General features: G+C 52.8%; 2 protein-coding genes across 2 annotated transcripts; one reads left to right on the plus strand and one right to left on the minus strand.

Moving 5' to 3' along the window:
* Positions 1–5,627: 5,627 nt before the first annotated feature.
* Positions 5,628–6,394, minus strand: GUITHDRAFT_156630 (hypothetical protein). Its single transcript, XM_005818239.1, has one exon. The coding sequence runs from the start codon at positions 6,218–6,220 to the stop codon at positions 5,696–5,698; it is 525 nt and encodes a 174-aa protein (XP_005818296.1). The 5' UTR covers positions 6,221–6,394; the 3' UTR covers positions 5,628–5,695.
* Positions 6,395–7,510: 1,116 nt separating this feature from the next.
* On the plus strand, positions 7,511–7,794 carry GUITHDRAFT_122487 (hypothetical protein; the record flags this gene model as incomplete). The annotated part of the gene is made up of 2 exons (XM_005818240.1): positions 7,511–7,737; positions 7,791–7,794. 2 exons carry the CDS (start codon positions 7,511–7,513, stop codon positions 7,792–7,794), a joined length of 231 nt encoding a protein of 76 aa, XP_005818297.1.
* Between the last annotated feature and the right edge of the window lie 3,337 nt (positions 7,795–11,131).

Consider the following 11,131-nt stretch of genomic DNA (forward strand, 5'->3'; position numbering starts at 1 on the left):
ACCCATAGGACATTTCTCCCAGGGGGAAGAAAACCTCCCTTGACCCCCCTGTGTTCTCGACGGATCCTGCCGGCCGGGCCCGTCAGTAGACCGACTGCAGCCTTCAGCCCCGCCTCAGACCCCCTGGAGGCCCGCCAGGAGGCTAAGTGTCCGGAGATTGGCCGGGGGCCCGATCTCTCCGGGCGGCCGTGACCGGTCAGCGGACCGTGTCAGCAGGCCCGTGACATGTCAGCCGGCTGACAGGGTCCGTGACCCGGCTGACAGGCTCACCTGACCGGTCACGTGACACATCACGTGACCGAGACAAGACTTTTTTATATCGCAGATCCAAAAACCCATAGGACATTTCTCGCAGGGGGAAGAAAACCTCCCTTGACCCCCCTGTTTCTCGACGGATCCTGCCGGCCGGGCCCGTCAGTAGACCGACTGCAGCCTTCAGCCCCGCCTCAGACCCCCTGGAGGCCCGCCAGGAGGCTAAGTGTCCGGAGATTGGCCGGGGGCCCGATCTCTCCGGGCGGCCGTGACCGGTCAGCGGACCGTGTCAGCAGGCCCGTGACATGTCAGCCGGCTGACAGGGGCCGTGACCCGGCTGACAGGCTCACCTGACCGGTCACGTGACACATCACGTGACCGAGACAAGACTTTTTTATATCGCAGATCCAAAAACCCATAGGACATTTCTCCCAGGGGGAAGAAAACCTCCCTTGACCCCCCTGTTTCTCGACGGATCCTGCCGGCCGGGCCCGTCAGTAGACCGACTGCAGCCTTCAGCCCCGCCTCAGACCCCCTGGAGGCCCGCCAGGAGGCTAAGTGTCCGGAGATTGGCCGGGGGCCCGATCTCTCCGGGCGGCCGTGACCGGTCAGCGGACCGTGTCAGCAGGCCCGTGACATGTCAGCCGGCTGACAGGGGCCGTGACCCGGCTGACAGGCTCACCTGACCGGTCACGTGACACATCACGTGACCGAGACAAGACTTTTTTATATCGCAGATCCAAAAACCCATAGGACATTTCTCCCAGGGGGAAGAAAACCTCCCTTGACCCCCCTGTTTCTCTACGGATCCTGCCGGCCGGGCCCGTCAGTAGACCGACTGTAGCCTTCAGCCCCGCCTCAGACCCCCTGGAGGCCCGCCAGGAGGCTAAAGTGTCCGAGATTGGCCGGGGGCCCGATCTCTCCGGGCGGCCGTGACCGGTCAGCGGACCGTGTCAGCAGGCCCGTGACATGTCAGCCGGCTGACAGGGGCCGTGACCCGGCTGACAGGCTCACCTGACCGGTCACGTGACACATCACGTGACCGAGACAAGACTTTTTTATATCGCAGATCCAAAAACCCATAGGACATTTCTCCCAGGGGGAAGAAAACCTCCCTTGACCCCCCTGTTTCTCGACGGATCCTGCCGGCCGGGCCCGTCAGTAGACCGACTGCAGCCTTCAGCCCCGCCTCAGACCCCCTGGAGGCCCGCCAGGAGGCTAAGTGTCCGGAGATTGGCCGGGGGCCCGATCTCTCCGGGCGGCCGTGACCGGTCAGCGGACCGTGTCAGCAGGCCCGTGACATGTCAGCCGGCTGACAGGGGGCCGTGACCCGGCTGACAGGCTCACCTGACCGGTCACGTGACACATCACGTGACCGAGACAAGACTTTTTTATATCGCAGATCCAAAAACCCATAGGACATTTCTCCCAGGGGGAAGAAAACCTCCCTTGACCCCCCTGTTTCTCGACGGATCCTGCCGGCCGGGCCCGTCAGTAGACCGACTGCAGCCTTCAGCCCCGCCTCAGACCCCCTGGAGGCCCGTCAGGAGGCTAAGTGTCCGGAGATTGGCCGGGGGCCCGATCTCTCCGGGCGGCCGTGACCGGTCAGCGGACCGTGTCAGCAGGCCCGTGACATGTCAGCCGGCTGACAGGGGCCGTGACCCGGCTGACAGGCTCACCTGACCGGTCACGTGACACATCACGTGACCGAGACAAGACTTTTTTATATCGCAGATCCAAAAACCCATAGGACATTTCTCCCAGGGGGAAGAAAACCTCCCTTGACCCCCCTGTTTCTCGACGGATCCTGCCGGCCGGGCCCGTCAGTAGACCGACTGCAGCCTTCAGCCCCGCCTCAGACCCCCTGGAGGCCCGTCAGGAGGCTAAGTGTCCGGAGATTGGCCGGGGGCCCGATCTCTCCGGGCGGCCGTGACCGGTCAGCGGACCGTGTCAGCAGGCCCGTGACATGTCAGCCGGCTGACAGGGGCCGTGACCCGGCTGACAGGCTCACCTGACCGGTCACGTGACACATCACGTGACCGAGACAAGACTTTTTTATATCGCAGATCCAAAAACCCATAGGACATTTCTCCCAGGGGAAGAAAACCTCCCTTGACCCCCCTGTTTCTCGACGGATCCTGCCGGCCGGGCCCGTCAGTAGACCGACTGCAGCCTTCAGCCCCGCCTCAGACCCCCTGGAAGGCCCGCCAGGAGGCTAAGTGTCCGGAGATTGGCCGGGGGCCCGATCTCTCCGGGCGGCCGTGACCGGTCAGCGGACCGTGTCAGCAGGCCCGTGACATGTCAGCCGGCTGACAGGGGCCGTGACCCGGCTGACAGGATCACCTGACCGTTCACGTGACACATCACGTGACCGAGACAAGACTTTTTTAGATCGCAGAGCCAAAGACCCATAGGACATTTCTCCCAGGGGGAAGAAAACCTCCCTGGACCCCCCTGTTTCTCGACGGATCCTGCCGGCCGGGCCCGTCAGTAGACCGACTGCAGCCTTCAGCGCCGCCTCAGACCCCTTGGAGGCCCGCCAGGAGGCTAAGTGTCCGGAGATTGGCCGGGGGCCTGATCTCTCCGGGCGGCCGTGACCGGTCAGCGGACCGTGTCAGCAGGCCCGTGACATGTCAGCCGGCTGACAGGGGCCGTGACCCGGCTGACAGGCTCACCTGACTGGTCACGTGACACATCACGTGACCGAGACAAGACTTTTTTATATCGCAGATCCAAAAACCCATAGGACATTTCTCCCAGGGGGAAGAAAACCTCCCTTGACCCCCTGTTTCTCGACGGATCCTGCCGGCCGGGCCCGTCAGTAGACAGACTGCAGCCTCAGCCCCGCCTCAGACCCCCTGGAGGCCCGCCAGGAGGCTAAGTGTCCGGAGATTGGCCGGGGGCCCGATCTCTCCGGGCGGCCGTGACCGGTCAGCGGACCGTGTCAGCAGGCCCGTGACATGTCAGCCGGCTGACAGGGGCCGTGACCCGGCTGACAGGCTCACCTGACCGGTCACGTGACACATCACGTGACCGAGACAAGACTTTTTTATATCGCAGATCCAAAAACCCATGGGACATTTCTCCCAGGGGGAAGAAAACCTCCCTTGACCCCCCTGTTTCTCGACGGATCCTGCCGGCCGGGCCCGTCAGTAGACCGACTGCAGCCTTCAGCCCCGCCTCAGACCCCCTGGAGGCCCGCCAGGAGGCTAAGTGTCCGGAGATTGGCCGGGGCCCGATCTCTCCGGGCGGCCGTGACCGGTCAGCGGACCGTGTCAGCAGGCCCGTGACATGTCAGCCGGCTGACAGGGGCCGTGACCCGGGCTGACAGGCTCACTGACCGGTCACGTGACACATCACGTGACCGAGACAAGACTTTTTTATATCGCAGATCCAAAAACCCATAGGACATTTCTCGCAGGGGGAAGAAAACCTCCCTTGACCCCCCTGTTTCTCGACGGATCCTGCCGGCCGGGCCCGTCAGTAGACCGACTGCAGCCTTCAGCCCCGCCTCAGACCCCCTGGAGGCCCGCCAGGAGGCTAAGTGTCCGGAGATTGGCCGGGGGCCCGATCTCTCCGGGCGGCCGTGACCGGTCAGCGGACCGTGTCAGCAGGCCCGTGACATGTCAGCCGGCTGACAGGGGCCGTGACCCGGCTGACAGGCTCACCTGACCGGTCACGTGACACATCACGTGACCGAGACAAGACTTTTTTATATCGCAGATCCAAAAACCCATAGGACATTTCTCCCAGGGGGAAGAAAACCTCCCTTGACCCCCCTGTTTCTCGACGGATCCTGCCGGCCGGGCCCGTCAGTAGACCGACTGCAGCCTTCAGCCCCGCCTCAGACCCCCTGGAGGCCCGCCAGGAGGCTAAGTGTCCGGAGATTGGCCGGGGGCCCGACATAGCGTTGACATTTTGCTTTTTGTTCTTTAGGGTACATGGTTTACCGGCGGGGGTTGTTCCTTTGGTGTAGGCGTGTAGGGGGTGGCGTGGAGACCTGTTTCAAACGATTTCAAACTGGTTTCGAAATTAAAGTTTATAAGTCGATTCTTGTTTCGGCCAAAACTATTTTAGTTTGTACTTGGGGATTGTTGAGTATAATCTGGGCAGCGACAGCCATGGCGGACCGCTCGGAGCATCGAGCATCAACAAGAAATGCAGCGCAATTGGGTGTGGCGAAAAGAAGGAAGATGGAAGCGAATGAAAATGATGCAATTGAAGATGAAATATCATCACCCCGAGATTTTCTAGACCAGCTTAGAACTCCTTTGTTCTTTTCGTCGAATGCTTTCGTCCTGAATGAACCAGAGCATACCAACAAGTGTGCACGTTACCGGCTGAGCAGCCTGGATATTGATTTTGTACTTGAGCCTACGCTTGGAGTTGTATTTCAAGATTTGCATGGTAAAACTAGGCATGGAATCATTCGGAAGTCTTCAGAGCATTCGGTATCTGTCTACATTTTGTACACCAAGGAAATGTTACAAGAAGTCGGCCAGAATGTGCGATTCAATGCACAAACATCAAGGATGATAGGATCTTTGGAGAAATTTGAGTGTTTCCAAAGTTTGTACACAGACGAGTTCCCTTTGAAAGATATCATCGGTGTTTTTAGAGTGAATTTTCAACAAGTCTCGATGAGAGGTTCAGCAGCCTCCGTAAGTTTGGGAAGTTCGTCGTTGCCACAATGTCTTCTTTGTGTTGGCTACATATACTTTGATATAAACTCTAGGAATGGTCATGAAGAATGTCATTTATCCTTCTTTGGCAAGCTCAATGTCACTTTCGACATGCTAAAAATCTTCTTCCTGAATGTCAGAAGTCAAGTAGACCCTTTTCAGCTTGCACGAGATATACACAAGCTGAGGACAGAATTGGAACGGTGGTTCAAGACACGTGGAGAACCATTTCTAAAACCTCATATCAAACGTGTTGAAGTGGACGTCGAGCACGACGAAGTCACCTCATTGCTCTTGATTCTGAAGGCCGCACTGCTGGCAATACCTGACAGCGATTATTCAGGACTTACATGCTCAGGCTTGAAAAAAGGCGAGTGTTGTTGGACGGTGTGTGAATCAATCCTCAAGCACCCTTTCATTCAAGAACAGTTTCCTGTGCCATTCAAAGAAAATCCGTACCAGTTGGAGCCAGGATCTGGTTCGCTATACCTTGAAGGCCCTGTGCAGATCTGCTTGAAGAGAAACAGCCGTTTCAAAACTGTTCGTCTTTGCATCAAATTCAGTCGACTCGTAAGACTTTGCATGTTTGGAAGTGAAAGTTGGAAGATTCCATGACGAGGAATAATTTGGAGGGGATCTCATATGTTGTTCAAGCATGAGGCAGCAGAAAATCGTACCAGGGTGCCTCGCAGACATTTGACTCGCATTTATTCGGATGAATAAAACACTACAAAATTCAGTCTGACGTGTACAAGTCATGGTCATACGTGGCTTTGCAACAAGAGCTGACCCAGTGTAAAATGTGCTCTGCAACACTTATGGAACTTTCCCTTCTGGTCTTGCTTGAACGATGGGCCGTTTGCGCTGTTACATGGGCAGCGAAAATCGTTGGAATCTGACCCAGATGCAGATCCTTCATCCGAAGGTACCAACTTTTTTTTTGATTTTGCGATGTAGTTGTTGGCCAAAATCAATGCTCGCTGATAGGATGGACGGCCCTGCAACCTATGACGAAGCTCGATGCAAGACATGTTGAGCAGTCCAATTTCAACTCCATATTTCTCGTAGAGATATGTGAACTGGTCTCCTACATGTCCAGACACCATTGAATGCAAGTAGAACGACTGAAGAAGTTTTGCTTGTCCAACCAAACGAATCAACTTGTACGCAAAGCTTCTAATCTGTATGGGCAAATTCTTCGCTTGATCCTGACTCATCTTCGCAAAGTGCTGCGTCTGTAATAGAAAAAGAATATCTCGTAGCTGCTCAATTGCCTCATCCCACATTTTCAATTTCTCTTCGTCTTGACATATGATTCGAATAACTTCAGGCAATACCCGAATCAAATCATTGCATTGATCGCCATCTAGCTGTGTTCGAAATTCTTGTAACCTTTTTTCACTTAATTGAATGTGTACGCCATTCATTTCAAATACCTGGTTGATGTGTGACAGCTTCCTCTTGTTATCAGCCACAGAATGAATAAATTTGATAATCGTATTGCAAATTCGCATCTTCAAGTGTAATGAGCAGTAGATAAAATCCATCGCGGTCAACTTCAAGGGTCGCAGTTCTTCATATTGCCTGCAGATCGGGATGTATCTTTGAACTGCTATTTTTGTCCCTGTAGGAATTAAATCATCTGGAAACGCCATGCAGTTGTCAATGACTTGCCGATTGTGATCTGTTTTGAGCTGGTCATATTCTGCCTTACTGCAGGAATCGAAGAGTTCATGAAATCCTGGACCTTCTCTGACCAATAGATTCAAGTCGCGCATGTCCTTAGGAAGAACTTGGTACTCGTTGCAAATACCGTGCCAGGTAAACCTTTCTTCAGCTGAGACAGTGTGAACAGCAAAAAACTTCGCAGATTTCTTGCTATGAAGCTTCTCGTTGCAGTGGATGCAAAATTCACCATCGCTATCGTGCGGTCCACCTCGCTGCAGATAAGCGTAATGTCCCGCCAAGTCTGCTCGAAAAAGAAATTCAATGCCTATCTTGTTTGAAGCATTGCCGCCGGCTTTTGACTTGTCCGCTCCGTACATAGCCTTCCCGTCGTGAATATGCACCCCTTCTGTCTGCAAATCTTGGATCTCCTCAGTGTAATAATGCCAAAAGTTTCTCTCTAAATTTCACCGCTGTCCCTGTCGGGAATAATCATCAAAGTCACAAGCCTTGGTGCAAATCGCATCCTGGTTTCATGCACACTGATCCATTCGGCAGAATTCTGCTTGGTATGGTACGGCAAAATACTGATGGTAATCTCGGTATGTTTTTTGTCACTGCTTGAGCATTTTGTCAATTTTGTACAATCGCTGTTGACGGTTACAATCAACTTGTCATACTTTCCAAGGTTCAATCGGTCTATCACTTTTTCAATAGTCCTTCGCAGCGAAGCACCGTGTGCTCCTTCCTCCGTGCAAAACACCTCCAATTCTTCATGCAGATTGTTTGTCATTGTGACGCGTGTTCGACAAATCTTCCGTACGGGAGTCGCAACGTGATTGCTAGTCCTGGGAGATAATTTCATGATTGCCACATATTTCTTCAAAGCTACATTCGAAACTGTCAAACCAATGCTGCCCTCAACTTCATCTGCCAAGAAGAGCTTTGTAATGTACCTCAATGCATACTGCAAGTCTTCGTCCGACCGGAGCTCTTTTCTCAAGAATTCTTTGATTCGAGGGTTCTTCATTGTTCCTATGACAAACTTTGCCAAGGGACTCTTGGGCTGCTTTCTCCGCCTGGGCTTGGAACCTAAATTTGAGCCAGAAGCTACCACCGTGACTGGCGGATTGCAGCGGTTTGTTCCATGATCGTGAGAGGTTGGCCCTTCATGCTCACTTGCATGTGAAGGTGAATGACTTCCACAGGTTTCAATGATCGGCATTTCTTCTGAACCACCGTGGGCCTCGATGCCTACATTTGAATGACACTGCGAAGTACGAGGGGGCCCACTCTCACAAGGAGCTAAAGTCGAATGATTGCAAGGAATAACTGTTGCCTGAGAAGAAGCCATCATGCCAAAATCCTGAGCAGGTAATTCCACAGTCATCTCTTCATGTCCATCGTCATCAACCATGTCATGATCATCCATATCCGAGTGACTGGCAGGATCAAATTCAGGAAACAGATATGGAAAGTGTTCCAACTTCTTATCATCCCCGCTCTTTTCTATCCCAAAGGCTTGGCCAATCAGAGAAACAAAGAGTTGTACTGTCCTAACCATGGCTCGCAAACAGCGAGTGTGCAGAACAGATGTTCACCGAACATACTCAGAGGAAATTCCTGATGTGTAGAGGTGATGAGCCTGGAGGAGTGCTTCGTACAGGTCGTGAATCTCACGAAAAATCATTTGGTAAGCGAAGAGCATCAACAATACAAGTGAAAACCACCATCACGAGGATACATTGCAATCGAAACCGAGGCGTAAAATACCCTAAGCTAACTGCGATGCATGACAGGGAAACTGAGCTGGAGTAGATGGATGGAGGTTACACTGAAGACAACAGGGAATTATCATCAGATGGTGACTGGATTGTTCAAAAGCTGTACGGTCACCTGTGAGCTCAAGAACACATGTATGTCTGATAGGTTCGCAAGCAATACAGTGCATTTTAACCGTGAGCAGCTCGACAATGATGATCAAGCAAGTCCCGTGGTCCTGATCGGGATTATTCATCCAAGTTTTCAGAGATGTGTTAGAACAATGAAACATTTTGCAAATCACCAAGGCCTGTGTCATTTCATCACATGATGCATCATGTAAATGTTTCTGGTGTGACTCGCATCAGAATGTGTTCACCAACGAGTTGCTGCCAAGCAGACGATGTCAGAGCAAACATGAGCACTTTGGAAGATGCTGATATTCCAGGCCGTAGAGCATTTATGATGTGGCCACATGTCACATGCTTCTTGATTAACACAGATGCACATCCGACAGGCAAAAGATGGAACGTCGCAAGGATTACAGGGAGGTCGGTTGTACTTGTACCCTGATTGTAACTCTTCTAATAAAGATGTGTTAACCTGGATGTGCAATTCTGTTTATTGATTCACAGCGTTTGCATGTGTAGCGTTTGCGATTCATTTACAATCGTCGAGTGCTTGCTCTGTATAACAAGGAAATCCACTGTAAAGCCATGCGACAAGAAGTCTACAGTTGCACAGTAGCATCATGCATTGTGAACTGACAAAACCAGACAGGATTGATTCGAAGAACATCTCATTTATTGATACGCACAAAGGCATCATCTGCACATTGTTTCATTTCTGACTAGGTTTCTGTGCCATCGAAAGCGTTGTGGAAATATCATGACAGATGAAAAATTTGAAGAGCAGAAAACTCATCTAACGTCCTGAAACATGGAAATGCAGCTATCAATGCACTTGATCATGGATATAGTTATTCATGATCAACAGCAGATCTCTACAGTCATCTATGCGGGCAGGAAAAGTCATCCTCTGTGCAAACATATCTTCACGGTGAACGGTTGAGTGCATGTAACACTTGCCTCCACAATGATAGAAAAGTAAAGTGCATGAATCCTGACCGTAACACTAGAGGAATTGAAAGTGAGTGATGACATGAGGAAACATTTCCAAACAGAAAAGTCACATAAAGAACAGCTGGATCCAAAATTCTTACAAACCATGCATTTGAGCGCAACGTGCAACCCACGGCAATTTGAATGGAGGGTCGATCAGAGTTGCTTCTGCTCAATGGTGTATGAATTGTTAGTGCCTTACCTGATCATAAAGATTTCATCTTGTCTTCGAAGCATATTTGCAAGTACATCCGCGGATTGCTTAAACCAAGGGCACATATTCCATTACTGCATGGATGATTCAAATATTGGCCCAACCTGCAGAGTTGAGAAAGAAGCTCGATCATCTCTTACAGGGATGATATGAGATCTTCATCTCATTCCTATCTCAGTTGGGTTGGATTCGAAGTCTCTCAATGTCAAGGTTCATCCTCGCGAGTCAGGAAGGCACCATTTCATCGCTTCTTGCTCGTCCAGGGAGAGAGGGCTTGGGGAATGAGAAAAGGGGGCTACCCCCCACCCCCTATTTCAGAGTTTCAAACTCTTTCAAAGGTGGGTAGTTGAGGGTGCTCCATGTCCACCCCACCCCCCAACCATAGTCAAACGGAGGGGTTCTCAGAGGTCGAGGTTCCGACCAGTTTGGCCCTCGTTTTGTACCATGTAAATGCTTCAATTTTAAGATGGTACCACATATACTTCTAAAATTCGTACTTTTACATTGGTTTGGCGTGGTGAGGTGTCCAAGCAACCCAAATTCAAATCACCCCACCCCTCATTTGCCCTGCGCAGCGACCATTTTTCTGAGAGCTAGTACCCTCCCCCAGCCCTGCTCCAAGGGGGGTACTATCTGATGGCATGGGATGGAGGCACCCCTCAGGTCCTTCGAAAAAAAAAAAATATTGCCAATTTTTCCTATGAGCGCCCGGCCGGAAAAGCAACGCTATATCTCTCCGGGCGGCCGTGACCGGTCAGCGGACCGTGTCAGCAGGCCCGTGACATGTCAGCCGGCTGACAGGGGCCGTGACCCGGCTGACAGGCTCACCTGACCGGTCACGTGACACATCACGTGACCGAGACAAGACTTTTTTATATCGCAGATCCAAAAACCCATAGGACATTTCTCGCAGGGGGAAGAAAACCTCCCTTGACCCCCCTGTTTCTCGACGGATCCTGCCGGCCGGGCCCGTCAGTAGACCGACTGCAGCCTTCAGCCCCGCCTCAGACCCCCTGGAGGCCCGCCAGGAGGCTAAGTGTCCGGAGATTGGCCGGGGGCCCGATCTCTCCGGGCGGCCGTGACCGGTCAGCGGACCGTGTCAGCAGGCCCGTGACATGTCAGCCGGCTGACAGGGGCCGTGACCCGGCTGACAGGCTCACCTGACCGGTCACGTGACACATCACGTGACCGAGACAAGACTTTTTTATATCGCAGATCCAAAAACCCATAGGACATTTCTCGCAGGGGGAAGAAAACCTCCCTTGACCCCCCTGTTTCTCGACGGATCCTGCCGGCCGGGCCCGTCAGTAGACCGACTGCAGCCTTCAGCCCCGCCTCAGACCCCCTGGAGGCCCGCCAGGAGGCTAAGTGTCCGGAGATTGGCCGGGGGCCCGATCTCTCCGGGCGGCCGTGACCGGTCAGCGGACCGTGTCAGC

Source organism: Guillardia theta, assembly GCF_000315625.1.
Source record: "Guillardia theta CCMP2712 unplaced genomic scaffold GUITHscaffold_343, whole genome shotgun sequence".
NCBI lineage: Eukaryota > Cryptophyceae > Pyrenomonadales > Geminigeraceae > Guillardia > Guillardia theta.

Coding starts and splice junctions, on each gene's coding strand:
- GUITHDRAFT_156630 (XM_005818239.1), bottom strand. CDS start 6,220: ATGTGGGATGAGGCAATTGAGCAGCTACGAGATATTCTTTTTCTATTA.